The sequence below is a fragment of the Amblyomma mixtum genome, chromosome 9 (genome assembly GCF_055824585.1).
Source record: "Amblyomma mixtum isolate Tamu chromosome 9, ASM5582458v1, whole genome shotgun sequence".
Taxonomy (NCBI): Eukaryota; Metazoa; Arthropoda; class Arachnida; order Ixodida; family Ixodidae; genus Amblyomma; species Amblyomma mixtum.
In genome coordinates this window covers 113406529-113428130 of record NC_143020.1, presented here as the reverse complement: position 1 = coordinate 113428130, position 21602 = coordinate 113406529, and the positions used below count along the sequence as shown (strand labels likewise).

The 21602-nt window shown below is 46.8% G+C and overlaps 3 protein-coding genes across 3 annotated transcripts in view; all 3 read right to left on the bottom strand.

Annotated features, from left to right (window-relative positions):
• Positions 1 to 21602, bottom strand: part of LOC149330796 (uncharacterized) — a 91771-nt gene that overhangs the window by 5608 nt on the left and 64561 nt on the right. The gene's annotated exons all lie outside the window — the stretch shown is intronic.
• LOC149330799 (uncharacterized) lies at positions 4547 to 6213 on the bottom strand. Its single transcript, XM_089561272.1, has 2 exons — positions 6204 to 6213; positions 4547 to 5160 (listed from the first exon to the last, which is right to left on the bottom strand). The coding sequence occupies exons 1-2, from the start codon at positions 6211 to 6213 to the stop codon at positions 4547 to 4549; spliced, it is 624 nt and encodes a 207-aa protein (XP_089417398.1).
• LOC149330798 (uncharacterized) lies at positions 12951 to 15699 on the bottom strand. Its single transcript, XM_089561464.1, has 3 exons — positions 15498 to 15699; positions 13387 to 13964; positions 12951 to 13119 (listed from the first exon to the last, which is right to left on the bottom strand). Exons 1-2 carry the CDS (start codon positions 15501 to 15503, stop codon positions 13389 to 13391), a joined length of 582 nt encoding a protein of 193 aa, XP_089417590.1. The 5' UTR covers positions 15504 to 15699; the 3' UTR covers positions 12951 to 13119; positions 13387 to 13388.

The window sequence follows — 21602 nt, the reverse complement described above, 5'->3', positions numbered from 1 at the left end:
GATGGTAGGTACTGCCTTCGGGGGGGGGGGGGGGGGGGGGGGGGGGGGGGGGGGGGGCTAGTGAGTCCCAGGTTCCTCTTCCCAGGCGACCTCTCGCGTCCGATAATTAATTTAACTGCCACCTGCTACGGTGGTCAATTGTCTCACAATCCAGAGGGCAGGTCGTGATTACGCCACAAGGTCACGTGACCTAGTTGGCTCACCTAGGTTGCTTCACCGAGTTATTTACGCCAGTTAATAATAGCTCAGTCGAAATCCAGATGAAGAAATGGGAATGGGCAAGGCAGGTAATGCGAAGGCAGATAACTCATGGTATTTAGCGGTAACGGAGTAGATTACAACAAGGCAAGCATAGCAAATGGAGCAGAAAGTCAGCTGGGCGAATAATATTAGGAAGTTTGCAGTGATAAATGTAGCCGCAGTTTGAAGAGGACAGGCAAGGAAGAGGCCTTTGTCTTACATATGGCGTAATTAGTCTGATGACGACAGTCCTTTAAACTAGACAACCTAGAGAGATGTACATGAAAGGCATTTATCAAGCGGCATGACAAGCGAACTGCGCTAAGTACAAGCAGGCGACGCCGTAGACGACACCCCCGGCCGCCTCCAGTGTCCGTCAGCGACCCCTATGTTTTTAAAAGTGCGGTTGTTCTGTTTTTAAACCACTGTGGTTGCAATGCAGTGCCCACTATCCCCGTTTCTCACATTGTTGTCAAATTAGTCGCTTGCGTGTTTTCGTCATCACATTGAATTTTATTTAGAGAAAGTTATTTTCGTATATGCATTCAACTATGTACTTCACAGCCCAAAGCTAGCATTTCATGTTTTTTATTGAAAAATAAGTACAGCCCCGCCGCGGTGCCTCAGTGGCTATGGCGCTAGGCTGCTGGCCCGAAAGACGCGGGCTGAATTTCGATGGAGGCGAAATTCTAGAGGCCCGTGTGCTGTGCGATGTCAGTGCACGTTAAGGAACCCCAGGTGGCCGAAATTTCCGGAGCCCTTCAATACGGAGTCCCTCATAGCCTGAGTCGCTTTGAGACGTTAAAGCCTAATAAAAAAAAAGTACAGGTATGAGGTACATATATCGGTACAGAAGGAGGTCCCAAAGTGGAAACTGTCAGGAGAACCTCCTGTTATTAATTGTGTATATGACGCATAATAAAAATATGGCAGATAGCAACTACATAGCGGAAAAATGGTGCAATGGAAATTAATAATCGGAACAAAAAGCTTGATTAAGCATGCTAAGTTTTAAAAACAGATTTTACAAAGGGGAAAAGGCATTACTTTGAACTGATATAGCTCCTCAGAGGTCACAAAAGCGGCTTTCCCACGGTCCTTCTCATCGACGGCAATTTGCCAGTAGCCGGAACGAATATCTATGGAGGATAAGAATTTGGCTCCGTGCAGGCAGTCAAGGGCGTCGTCAATACGCGGCAGGAGATAGACGTCCTTTTTAGTGATCTTATTGAGGTGTCGATAATCAATGCAAAACCGCCATGAGTCCACCAGATGTGTAACAGTTGTTACACTGAAAAGGAACTGCAGCGGCTGTTGTTGTTGTTGTTGTTGTCCTCTAGAAAATGGCGCATACCCACTGCGGGGGATTGGCCAAGACACAGGCGGCAACTGATAGGTGTACAAAATGTTAAACAAGAAAATAATGGTGGGGAAAAATAAAATAATCATGATAATAATAGCAATTAGGAAATAAATGAAAGGATCTCAGATGTGTAATTGAAATAGGTTAAACAAATGCTGTGAGATCGGTGACTGAAATAGAGAACGGGGCTAAATATTCCACGTTTCAGAAAGCTTTCATTCTAGAGAAATATTGATCATGAGAAAGAGCCGAGCTTAAGACGGCAGCCGTTTAGTGTCTGTAAGGAAGTTTTGCATGGCGGAGAGCACATTCCAGTTGCTGTGCCCAAGGGAGGAAGCCCCAAGAGACAGAGCAACCACAGCTGACAGACTTAGACCAAGCTGTCGTAACGGAAGCTCCAGCAGGCGGCTCCGTAAAAGAGGAGAAACGGCGGCAGGTCAACAAGAAATGATCTATCGTTTCGGGTTCTCCGCAGAACGGGCACAATGGGGAGTCCGCCAGACCAGATCTATAAAGGTAGAAGTTTAAAAGAGGCACGCGACAACGTAGACGCGTGAAGGAAACCTCAAGCTTGCGTGATCGCCATCCTTTACTGCACCACGGGTAAAGGAGATGCCGGAATTCGGGAGAGGAGGTCAGAGCTGATGCTGCGAATTCTTTCAAGAGCAGATACCTGCGAAACCTGGCCGCGGTAATATATGCGCTGGGTGGAAGCACAGATACGGCTGGGCCTTTAAGAGATGCCTTCGCCAGGGTATCAGCAACCTCATTCAAATGGATTCCTCTGTGCCCAGGCACCCAGACCAACCGTAATGAACACACGTGGGATGGAACCAAGCATTTGAGTAACCGAAGTGCCTGAGATGTTGTAGGCGCGGTGAGAGAGGAACACAACGATAATGAATCTGTCATAATTATGACAGAAGACAAGGAGCTGTTTAATTTGCGCAACGCTAAGACTACTGCTAGAAATTCGGCCAAATAAATAGGGGTGTAATCGGGGAGGCGGAGTGAGAATGACCAGTCAAAGGAGATGGAGAAAATGCCAACACCGGCCTTTTCTTCACACTGTGAGGCGTCTGTCGCTATGAGCACATGAGATTTAAAGCACAGCAGGTAATCCTGCAATAAACCGCTGAGCAAATGAAAAGGCATTAACTTTGCATGTTTTGGAAAGATGTCATCGAAGACAATCTGAATAGATGAGTTGGCGCATACCGGACGGATGTCCGAAATGCGGACGTTTAAGGGGTCCAGGAGGGATTGCACCAAACATATCTGAGGGGTACGGAAACGAGACCAGGTTTCGTTGAAAAATAGCCTAGGCTGACGAAGGAAGATCAAATTGGAGGCATGGAGCGAAGAATCGCACATCCTTACGAACGTTTTCACCGTTAAGAGCCGAAATCTAGAAGTCAGTGATGGAGTACGCGCTTCCAGCGGCTGAACGAGGGACCTACACTTCAGCGTCGTCTACTTCTACCGGCTAAGATCTCTTTCTTCTTCTACTTCCAATCCTCGTGTCAATACAATCCTCGTGTCACTGCCCCCTCGCCCATGCCCCTCGTTAGTGACACGAGGATTGGAAGTAGAAAAGAAAGAGATTACAAACCTGCCTGCATTTTGATCAAAAGGGTTGAAAATTGGGCGAGTTGGTACGAATTCATACTGGTGTGGCACCACAGGGACAGGGACAGGGACAGCACTTGTGTTGTTGTCACTCTGTCTCTGTCCCTGTCCCTGTGGTGCCACACCTGCATTTTGTACGCATCACCTTGCTAGGTGCAGCTTTTGTAAGCGTTTTTTGTCTGTAGATCATTGCAATTTGTCATTGCCGTCACTGATTTTACTCGCTTCCACATTACATTACGCGTTCAATGCAACAAGTAACATTTTTCTATGGCTCTGTTTTCTGACAAAGGCACCCAAAGCAATCTACGAGTCTTCTTACCCTGCAATAAAAATGGCGGGATCTTTAAAAACGCTTCGAGCATGCAATTAATCCTGACAAAGTCGTCGAGGGCTATGTACTCTCGACCAGTTAACGCGACCTCTTGCCAAGCTCTTCCCGGCGAATAAAATGTTTTACAATCAATCAATCCGGATATATACAACCCGAGCTGTAAACATTGCGGCCAACGAGCCAACTATGATCACATCCTGCGGGACTGCAAAATAAGAGCCACCGCCGGGTGATCTAGTTACCGCTCGTTCTCTCGAGCGGAGACCGTGCTGGCTAGCTCTGACCCAAGAACGCAAGTTGATTCTGGCGGTTGAGTGGGCTGACAAAGTCGTCGAGGGCTTCGTACTCTCGGCCACTTAACGCGACCTCTTAACAAACTCTTTCCGACGAATAAAATGTTTTACAATGAAAAAAGGACCACAGACGTATATAAGAGGTTTCAAGCCTTTATTGAAATGTTCATTTTTGGTTTCTAATGGCGGACTGTGGCAACTGGATGACTCAGCACGACGAAGCAAGCTGACGATGTAAATAAATTTTAATAGAGCAAGCGCCGCTTTGCCCAAAACCGCCAAGGCACAAAGTATGGTGGAACCGAAGACCGGTTTTCCAAGTAATTCACCCCAGAGAAGCCGACCACTTCGCCGGGGTAAAGCTTGTACCCACTGAGTATCCGGTAATTAGCCAGGAGCACTGGAGGGAAGAAACACGAAGCAAACAGAAGTGCCAACGGCTGAAATAAAAAACGACAAATCATTAGCACACGTTACACATCATCCGCGTGTTTAAGTGAAATGCGAAGTGCTTCAACGAGCCCCACATCATGCACTTAATTTTAACATCAGTTTTTAATTTCAGTAAATTTCTATTTCGTTAACAAGAGCGCTCACCACAAAACATCGATAGCAATGAACTAAATTGGGTACAATCTGCGCACCCCCTATCTTTTAGATCACCTGCACCAGAACAGAGAGGTACCTTTAGCCGTGGAGGCCCAAGCCCGCGTGACCAAGTCCGGCGGTCTTCCCGAAGGAGGACTGTCCGAATCCAGCCTGGTGACCAACGGCTCCCCCCTGGTGTCCGGAGGACCCCTGCTGGTGTCCGGTGCCGAAGCTCTTGCTGTCGCTGGCCGAGAAGCCGGAGTTGTGGTTGTATCCCCGGTTGTTGCTGTAAGCGTTCACGTTCCTGTGGGACGAACCACCGGCAAAGGCTCCCGATCCCTGGCTGTGTCCTGCAGCGCCCTTCTGGAAGCCGGCCTGGTGTCCTCCGGCAGAAGAGCCGTATCCGGACTGGAAGCCGCCGCCGACGCCGTGACCCAAGCCGACTCCACCCAAGCCAACTCCGTGTCCGAGACCGGCTCCGACCAGAGCGGGGCTACCGACCACTCCGGGACCGACAAGGCCCGGGCCCACACCGACACCGTAGCCCACGCCACCCAGGACGCCTCCACGTCCTTCGACGTCCTTCTTCTCTTCCTTCTTTTCGTCCTTCTTCGCCGCTTCTTCGGCGAATGCAACGCAGGCCACGAAGGCAAAAATGGCGATGGTTGCGAAAGTCTGCGTCGTGAGAATTGAAGAAATATTCAAAATGATATCTTGTTAAGCATTCCTACTAGATAAATATGCAAATAACACAAAGATGCGATAGATCAAATGAACGTCAATTGGACTGCTCGCCCGTTCATGAGTTTGAACGCCGCGGTGGCTCAGTGGTTATGGTGCTCGGCTGCTGTCACGAAAGACGCGGGTTCGATCCCGGCCGCGGCGGTTGATTTTCTATGAAGGGGGAATTCTAGAGGCCCGTGTACAGTACGATGTCAGTGCACGTTAAAGAACCCCTGGTGGTCGAAATTTCCGGAGCCCTCAGCTACGGCGTCCCTCGTAACCTGAGTCGCTTTGGGACATTACCCCATAAACCAAACCAAACCGTTCATGAGTTTGGCAGAGATAGCCGCTCCTTTATCATAGGTGATGACAAAAAGCTTCCAAACTTCTCTGTATATAAGATCCTCATTACGTAACAAAGCAGAACAGCGGGTAAGAAATTATTTGATGAGCGCGTGGCTAGTGTCAACCGTACAGAAAAATTAGCACGGCATCCAACCACGCCACCATGAAGTGGCAGCACACCATAATAGGAGTGCGACATAGCCTGTCATCTAGAACAATAGATAGCACCCTTCCGAAGCGCCTTACACTATACAGCTCATATGTAATTATGTCACAGCTCCGTTCTATAAGTGCGCAATTCCACACTACTGTTAGGTCATAAGCTACAGATCATAAACGTGCGCTAGATGTTGAATGAGACGAAAACTTCAAACACATGCCCACCTTCATGGTTGCGCTTCCGGAGATGAAACTCTTGACGAACTGCTCTCTAAGGATAATGCTCCACACTTTGGTAGCCGCTGATTTGCCGATTCCACACTGCGCCTGGCTTTTATACTAACTACCAGCTCCACGGATGTGAACAAACGAAAAGGCAACACAGTGACAGGTTCTACGAGTCACCGGGCAATATGGTGGAAAGCACCAACAAACAAGACGACGCCACACAGCCCTGGCCTTACGAGCGCTACGTTCCGTAAAATTTCACTCCCCACTGTTCGATTCATTTTCATTCCGGGAAGTGTACCCTCTCCCATCTTCGTTAGCCTCCTATCCGAGCTGCGGCGCGGGTGAGGAGGATGAGCGTTTCTCCCGGCCTTGAGTCCGACGCGACGATGACGTCTCCCTCGGCGTGTACGCAAGATCGCCTTTACGCAACCTTGTGCTTGTTAAGTTATTCCATGCGCAGTGCATCCCAAGACTGAAATCGTTTGCAAGCATGAAGCTTTAGAGAAAAACGTTCTTTTTGCTGTTTTTTAACTTTTCCTCATTTCTCAGCTGTCCTATACTAGCGCTGTGTCGCTGCCTTCCAAAGCGAAAGATTGCACGGTCCACTCATATCTCATCCACGTGAACAGTGTTGACTTCTGTCTTCGGTAATTGGAATTTGTGGCGAGTTACCACAACTGAGAGACAGCTGATCCCTACCAAGTAATGATTGCGCCAGATGGATTAACCGCTGTGGGAAGCGGTCGGATGCGCTGGGAATCACGCCAGGTTTTGCGTTTCGGCGTGGCGACTTTCCGAAGGCGCTAAATAGCTTCAGGTCGCGTTTATTTTAGCCAAGAAGATTTTTGTTTTTAGTACGAAGCACTCAGTTTCTGCAGTAACGCCTTTACATGTGACGGAATTTTTGAAGCCCCCTTTGAATCGGATCCATAGCGTCGTGAATTCGAAAAAACTTTCTTGATCACTCCCAAGCGCGCTTCAAACGACCTACAGTAAAATAGAAATTGCATTAATTACTTCTGGCCCGAAGTATTAATGATATATTAAGGGAGATAAAGACCGGACAGGAACAATAGTCCACAAAGTGCGTCTTTGTTTATACCTGTATATACCTTACGTGACATAGATTCCACAATATGTATCTTCAGTTTTTTTGTAATCGACGGGCTTAAAAATCGTAAAATCGTGCCCTTGTGACATCACTTATATTTTCGTATATTTAACATCATAAAATGTTTAATGAACTTAGCGCCTTATCTCCTGATTCCAACTTCTTGTGTACACGCCTGCGTTTTGTCAATTTCAGGTTTTTCCTTTGCCCTGCTCTCTTCAATGGCTTCGTCAACCGTCCTGTATCCTCCAGTGCAAGCTTTTACGGCTTTAAGAGACGCAGTAGTGACTGGACGCTCCAACCCAATATCGTTTCTACTTTTCAAAGGTCTTGATAAAACTGTAGCACGATGAACGCTGAATTTCAGACGCAGCGCTTACGTTGTAACATGCGAAATAAGTCTCACCGTGTTAAAGATCACGCCATTCTTTGCTGCTGCCTGTTTTAATGTGCAGTTGCTGATCTGGAAAGGAATGACCTTTCGCCTTGCAAGAAACATCGTTTTTTGAGGAAAAAAATTGTTTATCATTACCGGGGAAAAACGTCCTTTTTGCGATTTGCGCTCCGTAGTTACATGATGCCTGTTATATTCTTTGAAACAGCTCAAATATCATTTTGAATTCTGAAATTTAGCAGCTAGGCATAGCAAACGTAGTTCAAAAAGTTATGCATTCCAAGGAGGCAGTTTTCAAAACAATGATAGAAAAAAAAAAGCCTTGGAGACTTGACGCTGAAACTTTTCCTTGATATTTGTGACTCCTTTCTATTACCGTCCGGGAAATGACTCGTAACTCTGGATGGCAATTTTTTTCAATTTCACGTTAAAATCTTCTTGAAATAAAAACTATGAAGAATCGCTAACTTGTACTCGCAATTGGAAAATAACCATTGACTTCGATTTTCTCTATGACCACCTCGAAAAACTTTCAGTACATGGTTACTGCATCATTATTTTTCCAACTATGAATTTAAATTCTTAACCCAGATCATATTTATTTCTCAGAACTTCAGTGGATATGATATCCTTTAAAAAGAGTACCTGGCTTCGAACTGACTGGATGCGATTGCACTTCACTTAACACCATGCCAGAATTCCGCAAAATAATATAATTTTCCTGTATCGCGCGCTGTCACCAGGTACTGCTAATGCAAACAAAAATATATTATGCTTCCTGGAATGAATAATCAAGTGTTATTTTAGCGTGTCTTAATTTTTAGCATTGTTTACGTATACACTATATCCTTTTTCGTTCATGACAATTTTACATCGCCGCTTACTCCAGACATATATTAATTCAACACAATAGCAAGTTTCGTGGGTAAGGGGCTGTGCGCAATGTTTTTGTGGGCGCAAGCTATCCAAAAAAAAAAAATAACGTAGGCGCATGTCCTGTTTGCAACAGTAAAAATGCCATAAGTAAAAATTATTCTTCTTGCTTTTCAATGCGGAAAACTTTTCCAATGTTAATCTCAGTACCTCGATCTGAAAAGGCACTTTCAACTGACAAGTCTTGTTGCTTGTGGCAGGCTGTGGCACAAGCCGTAGTGTGCGTATGTACAACCACTTTTTGCGCTCTATATTTTCTTTTCTCAGGGCAGTCTTTGGCATCTCACATCAGCCACTAATGCTTTGGTCTTATGTGTATAATTTATTCGAGTTCTGATAATCCTACAAGGCCAAGTCAGTCGACATGATACATCCTGCATGGAGGTGATCATTGCAGTTTTAATGTCTTGGACGAAGATACCCTAGATGAAGTGTGAACTTATGCAAATGAAAAGCGCGTTCAAGATCATGACTCCGTTTCCGTTGACTGTATTACGAAATAAAGCAGAACCGTTCATGTCACTATTCCCAAAACCTATAACCCAGCACAAGAGGATAAACTAATTCCGAGCTGATTCGACTCCGAAGCTGTGGAGTAAGCCACATAAGTACTATCAACATCGGATCTAACACTTTTACGAACTTTGTTTGCCCTTTTCTACTTTTCTTTCCTGTCCCGTTCTGAAAAATTGCGAGGACACTTTGGCAACTAAAGTGTTGCGAGGCGAAAGCCGAGGACACTATGCCGTGACGACTTCCGGTGGATGTGATGTCACACCTTTCCCGTGGCTATATCGACACCCAAACTATATATACTCCTTTCAGGGATCTGAAGTGTTAATTACACTTAATTAATTTTCAATCTAATATAACACCAATCCGTCGTTTTACTGACCATTCTGTGAACATTTTTGACTATGCCGTGACGACTTCCGGTGGATGTGATGTTACACCTTTCCCGTGGCTATATCGACACTCAAACTATATATACTCCTTTCAGGGATCTTAAGTGTTAATGACACTTAATTAATTTTCAATCTAATATAACACCAATCCGTCGTTTTACCGACCATTCTGTGAACATTTTTGACTATGCCGTGACGACTTCCGGTGGATGTGACGTCACACCGTTCCCGAGGCTATATCGACGTCCGCGCTATTTTGACGAAATTTCGACTTTTTTTCCTATAATTAGTTAACTGAAAACTCTAAAATCAGCAAACGTGGCTTCTAGGTTCTTTTTTTCCTCCTCAATCTGAAGCAACCATTTTTTTCTGCTTTCTTTTTTAGTTCCAGAGTTAAACGCGTTTGACACGCTCTGTTAACAGACGGACGACAGTATGAGCCATTAAAGGCTTTCACCTTAACATCGGCAAGCTGACAACACACACGGAAGGTTGCGGATGCTGACAGTCAAACTCGAAGGGGATCGCGAAACAGTTCGATACATCGATATATAAAAGTTTGGTTTGGTTTATTGGGGTTTAACGTCCCGAAACAACTCAGGCTATGAGGGACGCCGTAGTGAAGGGCTCCGGAAATTTCGACCACCTGGGGTTTTTTAACGTGCACTGACATCGCGCAGCACACGGGCCTCTCGAATTTCGCCGCCGTCGTAATTCAGCCGCCGCGGCCGGGATCGAACCCGCGTCTTTCGGGTGAGTAGCCGAGCGCCGTAAGCACTGAGCCACCGCGGCGGGGAAATATAAAAGTGGCAATAGGTAAGCTTATCTGTTGCCGAGCAACAAGAATACATTTCACCCTCTCTGTATAATGACGCGCTTCTTGCAGCGACGAGTGAGAACCCACGGCGTGCTAGCACCGCAATGTTCGCTAGGCATTGCTAGGACTAACCTTGCTTCACACCGATGACGCAATAGACGGTTCTCTGGAACACTGACTGCCTATCTTAAGATGCCTTATTTCGCTACCAATACGCTAACAATAGAAAAACGTTACAGTACACTGAGGTGACCCGCATTGGGAGAATGCGGAAGCACTGACGCCTCCTGGGCATTCGTCGCCTCTATTTGCCTCTCTTTGTCATTTTACTTTTGTTAGTTAATAATTTAACCACTGAATAGGCGTAATTATCAGATGCTTAATTAAAAATCGATTTATTCACTGATTATACCTTATTCTATCACAATCAACTATTTTTTTTTTCAAATTAGGCACCGTGGTTGCTTTCCCGTCCACTTACTATATCCCCGTCCAGGTTATTCGACCGTCCAATGGCTTGTGATGATAATTAAATGACAATATATCTCAATAAAACTTATTGTTCGATTAATTACCACTCATCAAGTACATTTCATTTCAAACTTTATTTTCACTCCTTTGCCTGTGTTTCCACTATTTTGTCGTCCACGGCTGTTTTCCCGTCCTCTCACTATATCAATGTCCGCGCTATTTCGACGTTTTTCGAAATTTTTTGGCTATAATTAATTAGCTAATCATCCTGTGGTCATTTTTTTTTTCATTGCGGGGCACCCTCACATCATCCTCTTTCGATTACAACCATTCGTTGGATGCTACCTCTTCTGAGAATGTCCAACTACTGCGGACACGTTTTGCGGACACGTTTTGGAGGCACGACACCACCGACTTAGCCTAGAAATGGTTTCGCATTACTAATCGACGAACACCATGAGAAGAAGACCACTTCCAAGGCAGCGGCGTGCAGTTCGATATATCGAATGTACCGCTGAACGTGCGTTCTGTATACGAGAACAGCAGTGCTATACCTTTGTGTGGGATTTTCAATGGGGTGTTCTGACTTTTTTATACAAACTATGACTCAGCATATCCGGTTTCGATATATCCCGGCTCGACTGTGTCGTTCAGCTTTCCTTTCTCGCACCCAGCAATTCTGGGCAAAAGCATTTTTGAGCCGCCCTTACAAAAAAGGTTTAGACAGTCTGTAGAGTGTCTATAGACTTCTGTCTATAAAGTCTATAGACTGTCTATAGACAAAAGTCTATAGGCAATACAAATGCCATAGACAGTCTATAGACAATCTATAGATTTATGGCCATACACTTTTAGTAGACTTTTGTCTATAGACAGTCTATAGACTATGAATAGACAAAATGCAATATCTATAGGAAGTCAATAGAGTCAATAAGAAGTCTATAGACTGTCTATAGACCATTTTTATAAGGGCGGAAACCATTTATGAACGCAATTTTTTCATGCAATGCAAAATTACACTCCTGCAATCAATGTATCTGCCGATCGCCTGATGGCAGGCTTGTATTTGTTTTTCTATTAACGTTTTTGCCGTCGTCAAAAGCATTTCCCGTTGGTTTTCTATGGCAGCCTTAGCGGTTTGGTGCGATCGATAGAAACGCTTTAAAAGAAAGATTCTGATGCATATCAAAGAATGGACCATATACCTACAATATTTGCAAAATAATATCTCACAAATTTCCAATGATGCGCCTAAAAATCCACTGCTCTTTCTACGCTCTTAATTCAAACTGAGGCCAGGTGTGCAGAGTGTGTACCATGTTTTATTTTCATGCAGAAAACTCGAAACACGGAGGAAAAAGTACTTTACAGATTTTTGTAATGAACACATACCATTCCATCCAACTTTTCTCCTAGATGAACATTCACTTGTTGACATTTCACAGGTTTTTAAGTTTTTAAAGATTGGAGGTGTTTTAAACAGATTGTCGATGTAATAAAATATGGTCAGTTTAGCACAACAAGAAGACCTTTTGAACCACATCTCAGCCACTCTCTCATCCTGAGAACAAGGCTGAGGTCTTTATTTCACTGACAGGCTTGCCCAGCCCAGGGTGGTTGCACAAGTTACCAGGCTTTTCTAAAGTTTTTATTAAGTGACCCGTTCGAAAATACTTGGGCATCAGTAGGCAGTAAAACTAATCTTTTAGGGCCCCCTAAACCATCGATCCTTTTCATTCTTTACAAAACTGCAGAAAACTTTTCTATACCTTGTGTTTGGCGCTGCCTATGTGCCATTAAACCAAACAATGCAGTAATTTAGCCGAGGAGAAATGGGCATTGAGAAGTTCGTTAGACATGCATACAAAGGATGTCAACAGTCACTGAATTCAAGGAAGCCAAAGGAGAATGTTGTTTTTCATTTTTGTTATTAGTTGTTTTCATGAACGGAAAGTTCGCAGCATAGTCGTTTCTTATCTCGAAGACGACTGATTGAAAGTCTCTTCGTTAGATTCAACTTTCATAACAACTATGTGGCTCTAATTAACACCTTTAAATAACGCCATTACCATTCCATTCCATTGGCTGACTTTCATGTTACCATCGCGTGTTGAAATGAAAGCGTAGTATTTCTGGCGGTCATATGTTCTGAGAAAGGCACATGTACCGATCGTAGAGTCTGGCTTCGGTGTCGCAAAAGCCATGCACGCTTAATTTAGAGACCCCTCAAGTGTGCCATTAAAGGATGACAAAGGCAAACTGGAGGTTCGAAGACTTTATTCACGATTTTTATTCGTTTTTAAATAGCTGATTGAGGTGACTTGATGATTTATTAAAACCAAACAGGCTGATAATGATGATGATGATAAGTCCGAATAACACGAGGGCCGCTTTGGTCAACGAGCGCCATATGATACAAGGACTTCTGCGCAAAACGAACTCAAAGCCACATTTTGCAGGCAATTATTCGCCGCAGGAAAGAAACCGAGCAGCAGGCCAGTGCAAACATTCTGCCCAGAGGGCAACCGGCGGGTACCCGGCAGCACTGGGGACCGGACAAGGATCAAGCTGAAGCGGCAACAGCTGAAACAAAAAATAAAAGATTACTAGAACATATTACACGTCATACACACGTGTTATTCAGAGCGAAGCACTTTAACGAGTCCCAGATCAAGCACTTAAATTTTATTGTAGTAATTTTTAACTTGAGTATTTTACCTTCAGTCAAATATGCTTTCGGTAAACGTAGCGCTCACCACAACATATCGATAGCATTCAACAAAACTAGCAACAGTCATCACTCTCCCCGTTTTTATCTTTCAGATCACCTGTACCAGAACAGAGAGGTACCTTTAGCCGTGGAGGCCCAAGCCCGCGTGACCTACACCTGCGGCCTTCCCGAAGGAGGACTGTCCGAATCCAGCCTGGTGACCAGCGGCTCCACCCTGGTATCCAGATGATCCCTGCTGGTGTCCGGTGCCGAAGCTCTTGCTGTCACTGGCCGAGAAACCAGAGTTGTGGTTGTATCCCTGGTTGTTGCTGTAAGCGTTCACGTTCCTGTGGGACGAACCACCGGCGAAGGCTCCCGACCCCTGGCTGTGTCCTGCAGCGCCCTTCTGGAAGCCGGCCTGGTGTCCTCCCGCAGAAGCGCCGTATCCGGACTGGAAGCCGCCGCCGACGCCGTGACCCAAGCCGACTCCGCCCAGGCCAACTCCGTGTCCGAGACCTGCTCCGACCAGAGCGGGGCTACCGACCACTCCGGGGCCGACGAGGCCCGGGCCCACACCGCCACCGTAGCCGACGCCACCCAGGACGCCTCCACGTCCTTCGACGTCCTTCTTCTCTTCCTTCTTTCCGTCCTTCTTCGCCGCCTCTTCGGCAAATGCGACGCAGGCCACGAAGGCAAAGAGAGCGATGGTTGCGAAAGTCTGCGTCGTGATAATTGAAGAAATATTCAGAGTTCTCATTTAATGAACATTAGCTGCTATGCAATGCAGCGATGTGCGACAGTAGGGAAAGAGAACCATACAGTAAATTCCGGTATACACCTAGATAGGTATGCAAGTTTACAACCTAACATTTTGGCTGTGCGGGCCATACACAGGGGCAGGCTCTAAAATATTTCCGTTTTCCCACAACCCAAGTTTTCTTGGACATCACTTTTATTTATCAAGGAACTGTAGAATATTCTGGTCAAATATTTAAGGGAATCCCCCAATGTGGAGTAGATTTGTAATAAGGGAATAATTACTCATTGACGTCCCCCCAAGCACAGCCATACGGCTACAAAGGAAGGCTATACAGCTTTCTCAGAGACTTCACAGTTAAAGAAAAATTCGTCCTGGTCTGGGGTTCGAACCCGGGACCACCGCTTCACCGGAGCAGTCGCTCTATTTCGAGTATTTTAGAATATTCTAAAATACACTTATGAATGTATTCATGGGAACTGTCTAACCTGCCGATGGGTACCAAAATCTTTGCGGGAAATTTTGTCCTGTGCTCGCACTGGGAGCTAAGACTGCCACAGAAAGTGAGTGGGGTGTATTTCTGACAAGAAATAGCGGAAAACTACTAGCGTCCCGTGGTGCTTATCCTGTTATATTTATTGTTATGGCGATCTTTACGATATGCGAAAAAAATTGCGTTCATAACAAGTTGCCGTTGAAAACAATGCGATTGTCCAGATTTTCTGGGTATACATATTGCCCAGTATAGGATGGATATCCAAAACCGGGATATATACCGGGTTCTTATTTTTACCAAGTGCAGACCTCGCACCGCGTGCAAGACGACCTAGTAAAAAATGTTCCAACCAAAACTGATCCCTGCGGACTAAACAGCGGGTGCGAATTGCATATCGAATATTACGGTGGTTTAATGCAGTTACACAGCAACCTACCTGCACAAAATGCAGTAAGAAGTTCTGCAAACATCATGCATTTTTCGCGTCCATACGCAACTGCCGGCAAAAGAGACTAGCGGATCTGTACAAGTTTCACGACTTCCTGTGCAAAATCCTTTGAGATATTAAAAAAAAAAGAGCAACGTTTGATAGAGTAGCCGCTATCCTCTAACAAACGTTTCGACAATACGACTTCATTGTCCTACACACACGCAGACAAGTCTTGTTCCCTGTATTCAAGGTCCACATTACCAAACGGTGCCTAGCAATGAATAAGAAGTAATATGACGAACGCCTGGCTCGTGTCACCCGCGCAAAAAAAGCAACATGGCGGCCAGCCGCTTTAATATGCAGTTGCTCCACAGCATAATATGAATGCGACATATACTGCAAGCTAGAACAGAGTGTTGCACGCATTGGAAGCGCCTCATACAACAGCCCGCAAGTCATTCAAAGTCAACGAAACAGCGCGCAATTACACCCTACTTTTAAGTCATAAAGTGCGAAACATAAACTTGCAGTAGCATTTAACGCGCCGAAAATTTCAACACACGCTCACCTTCATTGTTGCGTTGCCGAATATGCAACTCTTGACTGCCTGATTGTCTGGGGATAGTGCACCACACTTTGGTAGCTGCCGATTTGATGATGTCGCTCTGTGTCTCTCCTTTTTATACAATCTGCCAGCACCACGGATGGGAGCAAACAAGAGTCACGCGTTCTACGAGTCGCCGGTCGTTACGTTTGTAAGCAGCAAGATGCAAGACAACGACAGAACGAACGTTACCCTCCGTTCCATTTCACTCCGTCGAGCTCGATTCCTGTTCATTCCGAGAACAGCGTCCTTCCCTCCCTCTCCGAACTGTTGCGCGGGTGAGGAGGAAGAGAGTTTCTCCCGACCTTGATTCCGGCAGCAACGGTGACGTCCCCCTCTGCGAATACTCGAGGTCGCCTTTACGCAGCGTTCTCCTTGAAAAGTTGCTCCGCTTGCAAAGCATTCTAAGACTGAAACCGTTTGCAAGCATGAAGTCGCTCGAGAATGTGGTTCTCTTCAGTGTATTTCTTTTTCTTCTGTAACTAATTTCTCAACTGGCCTGCTGGGACCCTGTTCCTACCTTCCAAAGCGAAGCATTGCACACGTCCTATACTCATCTCCTCTATGTAAACAATGCCTCGTGGAGTTGATTTCAGAAGGTCTTCATAGTTGGAATTTGTGACATACTATATTGCCACAACAGAGAACCAGATGATCGCTACCGAGTAGCGATTGAACCTAATTGGTGAAACGCTATCGAAAGCGACCGAATGCTTTGGGCTACGTAGCCGAGGGTTTGACGCAATCCCATCTGGCGAGGAGGGAACATAATAGCAAAGAGGAACACTCGCCAGAAAAGAAAAAAAGAAAAACAAATGACATTTCGGGGCCCGTGCGGGTCCCTTGCCCACAATGCAGCGGATGGCTGCATTCCATCCACTGCATTGTGAACCGCTGCATTCCCATCCGCTGCATTGTGAACAAGGGACCCGTAGGTCAATTGTTTTCCTTTTTTTTCTTTTTTTAGCGAGTTTTCCTCTTTTCTGCTATTAATGCTTTGGGCTGTATGCCAAGTTTAAGTTTCATTGCGACTATATTTTCAAGGGTGCTAAATCACTTTACGTCAAGTTTGCATTAGCCAAGAATCGTTCTTTTTTGAACCTTCAGATATTCGGTCTGTCTAATGCCTCCTATTTTTTGATGTCGCGGAAATCTTCAGGCCACTGTTTAACTTTGAATAACGTTCTTTGCGAGGTAAAGTCGATTATGCTTTCTTGATTTCTTGCCATCGCTTGTGCTTTTCAAAGCTCGAGACTTCATGAAACTGTAAGCACGGTGATTTCTGAGTTTGAAATGCAGCGGTTACGCCGAAATATGTCATAAAAATCCCATCACGTTAAAAGTGACACTATTATATGTTCGAACCGGTTCCCAGAGGCGCTTACTTGTTGGGCCATCGAATCGTGTCGTTATCCACCACTACCCCGTGCGAACTCAACACAATGGGTGTCATTCTTTAGTAAATCACCATCGGCCGCTGCGCATTGATGGAGCCATATTGTTCCATCAGCCTCATCTCCAAATTGTACACGGAATGGCCGTTTTAGTAGTAGCTTTTAGCCTGTGGTTTCCAGCGGCTTTACAGGCCCACACATTCTCTTTATAGACCAGCATTACTTTCTGGGGGACTTTCCGGTGGGCTTTTGTGAGTTATTCTCGTTTCTAGTCTTTTAGTCCTAGTTTCCCGCACAGTTTTAGCAAAAGAGCGTTAGCAGACACCTTTAGCATACCGTGTACCGTGTTACCGTTACTGGAGTACCGGGACCCCGCCCACCGCCACTGAGCACGGGCTGATTGGTCCCGATGCTGCAGGCGCATTCGCAGCTACCGGGTAGCTGGCGCCATCTGGCGCCGTCAGGCGATTTGCGCGTGCGTATTTTCTGCTCGCGGGCTACTGTTACTCCGGTATCGGTAACGGTAACACGGTATGCTAAAGGTGTCTAAAAATATCTGCCTCTCCCGTAACCGAGAGTGGAGTAAGCATGAAATGTTTACGGGCATAACATATAGATAAGCGTCAGGCCGTGACGTCACGGAGATGCGGCGGCGCTGTAGTCAGCAGTGACTTTCGTTGTGTAGGCAAAAGCGGGTACCGTGTGCCTTGGTTATGCCATGCTTGAGCGTTTTTGAAAGCATTTTGCAATATTCCGGCGAGCTGTGGTGTGGGTGGTTGAACCGCAATGCTGAAGAAAGGCAGCGGCACACGTTTCCACAAGTTCATCGCATTTAGATATGGGCCAAAGCGATGCGCAGCGGCCGTGGAGCGGGAAAAGTTCGGCGAAGGATCGGCTGCGCGGCTAGTATTGCATTTCTGCATCGAAATGTGATAGTTTGAGTCTCTTAATCCGCATCATAGCATATAGTGGGCGATAGTATTGCATCTTTAAAGGGGTGGAGACACCAAATTTGTGGTTCGCGCGTTCTTAGTTTCAAACGTTTCTTATGGCTCCAGGAAGCATGATACACACTCAAAGATTCATATATTCACAGTGAATAATTTATTATAGCATTTTTAGGTGAACGATTTTCGGTTTCGGTTTCGGAACGCCGAGTTGTACAGTGACGTCACAGAGGGGGAAGATCAACTTCTTCGCTTGGTCACGTGGGCCCACAAAAGTTGTGACGCACCTACTGCTGCATCGTCTGCTTTCCCACACACGTGCTGACCAGCGCATATGAAAACAAACAACTGCACGTCTAGTCCCAGCAGCTCGGATTCTGACAGATCTGATTCCAACGAGTGAGGACATCGACTATTTTTTTGTTCGCACGCTAATATCGCCTTCGCGAGTTCGCGTGAGGATGCGAAACACTTTGCAAAATGCCAGTAAGCATCGCTGCGCCGCTCTACCCAAGCTGCGCCCACAACCGGTGTCACACTTCGCTGCCGTGCAGCAGTACCTGAGCGCTGCTTGGGATGGTGTACAAATATCACAAGAAAAGACAAGATCGCTTTGTTATCAGAACTGCCAGCTATACTCGAGCAGCGACAAAGCATGTCTGCTTATGTTGGGAGCTTTCGGCAACGGCACCGCTCGCGGGCGCTCCGGGCGACGAGCTCTGCTGCTGCCTGGCTGCCGTGGTCGTCGCTAGGCCTATAGACCAGATTTTTGAGCCTCTCCTGGGCGCGGCCATTTTGCACCGACTGGCGCGCCGCGGTGCGGGCGTTTCGTTGGGGACTGCGGGGCTGCGGCAGTTCCGCGGCCGCGCCTGCATATAGCCGCGCTTCGGGCGCTAAAAAAACATTGTCGAGCATACTTCCGCTGCGTGGCTGTGTTGCAGGAAGTATTTACGTTATCAAAGCGATAACATTGACGCGTTTTAATGACATTTAGTTTGACATTCAAGTTAATTGTGCCGGCGCTTAGAACGCGCTCGTGCTTAATCGAATTCCGTCTTGGTGCTCCACCGCAAAGAAACTTTTTATTCAATATCAAGAATTAGGTGTGCGGCTAGTATGCAGTTCCAATTCCCATGCACTCTTATTCCTTCCTGCCAGCCATAAAGCCCCCCCCCCCCCCCCTTCCACAAACGGCTTTCTTGTCGCCGCGCCAGTTTATCAACAAATTACCGCTGTGAGCTCAACTGAGTCGCAGCGCCAACAGAAAACAAATTTTGTCATGGTTTATGCAACCTGGTGCATAAAAACGTACTTCCGCTTAATTTATAAAAGCTTGAATAGATATGAGCAGCTAATCCAGCTTTCACTAATTCTGAGGTCCGAAGTCGCGTTATTTTATTCAGGAGCTCTCGCCGCGTGTGAGAGCGTTGCGTAGGCGTTTGGCTAAGTGTGGAAAATGTAATGAAATCGCGCATATTTTCCTATGAATAATGTAGATACCGCACCGCTGCGGTGGCTCAGTGGTTACGGCTCTCTGCTCTGGCCCAAAAGACGCGGGTTCGATCCCGGCCGCGGCGGCCGAATTTCGAAGGAGGCGAAATTCTAGAGGCCCGTGTACTGTGCGATGTCAGTGCACGTTAAAGAACCCCAGGTGGTCGAAATTTCCGGAGCCCTTCACTACGGCGTCCCTCATAGCCTGAGTCGCTTTGGGACGTAAAACCTTAAACCAAATAAACTAATGTAGATACCAACAGCAGAAAGATACTGTAGATAAACCTTTACCCCGCAGATTCCTCTGACATGCGTGCGGAAAAAGCAGCTGAAATCGGTAGCGGTCGTGCTTACAATCCTCTGCATGAAATGTGTTTAATGGGAACAAGAGCAAGCTCAGCGCAAGGGTGCCGAACACGTACATGGTGATCGAAAACACGCGCTCCGTCGGGACAACCTTCAGTCTGCAGCTCGCCTATCCAGTTACTACTCCACTGAGTCAAATCAATAGATCTACATTCTGGTGCATAAAATTATCATAGATGATATCGCACGTAAAAGGCGACGACAAACGACACGACAGCGCAGATATCTGCTTAGAAGTGCCGGTTTCCAGTCCGTACACTACTTGGTCGACTACACTCGGATGTCACGTTAACGAGTAACTGCGCACAAGATAACCGCAGCACTGTCTGGAAGAGGGCAAATGTGAGTAGTGACGCACAGCACACACCCTCATACGTTAACTGATGGAGCACAAAACGGCAGAAGCGAACACGTAAACATGCGTTCTATGCGCGGCGCCGGCGCGACCCGCAGTCCCTCGGGCCGCGCGCGCCGACAGATGGCGACTGGCGTCGAGAGTAGGCGCGCGTCCGCAGCCTGCGTGCGAGGGTAAAAAAATCTGGTCTATAAGCCTGTTTAGCAAGCGGCCGGCGCTTCGGAAGTCGCCTGCGCTATAATAAAAGGCCTACTTTTCACAAATAGCTGTAGTTAACAGAATCATCTCACAATAAAATAATAGTATGGTCAATCTCCTCGACGCCTTCGGCAGCGGAGCTAGCGGGCGCCAGGCGAGCCGGACCCCGACGTCGCGCCAGCGGCAGCTGCTAGGCGCGGTTGTGAGAAATTTGCGCATATCACAGTTGTTACCTCTACTAGCAGCTCAGTATTGGTCAGCGATCCTCAAAAATGACACTTTTTTCACATTTCTTGTCCCATGGTTTATTATTTACGTCAAGAACACTCTTTAGCTCGCTTTCGGCAGACGGTATCCAGGCTGACCTACCGGCCGGCAGACTCGGCGTACTTCACGTCCGCACAAGAAAATACAAAACAGCCATGCTACCAGAAAGGATGCTTTCTAGATTCGAGATACGACAGCATGACTGTGCTAAAAGTGGATCTTTCGGCAGCGACACTGCCTGCGGCAATGCCGGCTGACGACCTGCGCGCTGGTCCCAGACTGCCCTAGTCGTCGCTAGGCCTAGCTGCTTTCGCATATCGACTCCGCAGCTGAGGGCGCTTCGGGACTGGCCAGCGCTCAGAAACGTGCTCCGCTCGGCACCCCTTTACTGTGAACTCGTCCCATAATAAAAGATATTCTCGATTTCCACGACGTCTTCAGCAACAGAGCTAGCAGACGGCAGGCCAACCGCACCAGGTAGCAGCAGCACAAAACCGGCTATGGGATGAAATTTGCTTGCATCGCAGTCATCACTTCTACCAGGAACTCGGTATTTGCCAACGATCGTCAGAAACGATGCATTTTTGATATTCATATATCCCAGGGTTTGCTATGAACGTGAACAAACAATACTATCGCGTTCTTCAGATGCCGGCGTTCGGCACGAAGACTGGCGCAGGCCGCCCGGCTCCAAGGAGTGCGCCCTATGTCATCATGACGCTGCCGCTCTCCGCGCTCGCATTGGCTGCCGCTTCCCGTCGTTGTTGCCGCGAGCGGCCCGCCGTTGACATCTAGCAGGCCGGACGCAGGCAACGAGCTGCAATCGGACGTTGCGACGCTGTTCGCAACGGCGCGCCGCAAACCGAGCAAACGCGGCTCGCTGGTGCGTCGACTGCGCTCACGCGGCTGTGCCCCGCTCATCGTACGTCACTGTATTTTGGTATGACGTCACTAAAACTTTATTTTTCTACACCCCTTGTGACGTCATGGTTGATGGCGCTAGCGATGGGTCTAGATCGGTGAGAGTGAGCATTTAGGTAATCTTTGGAAC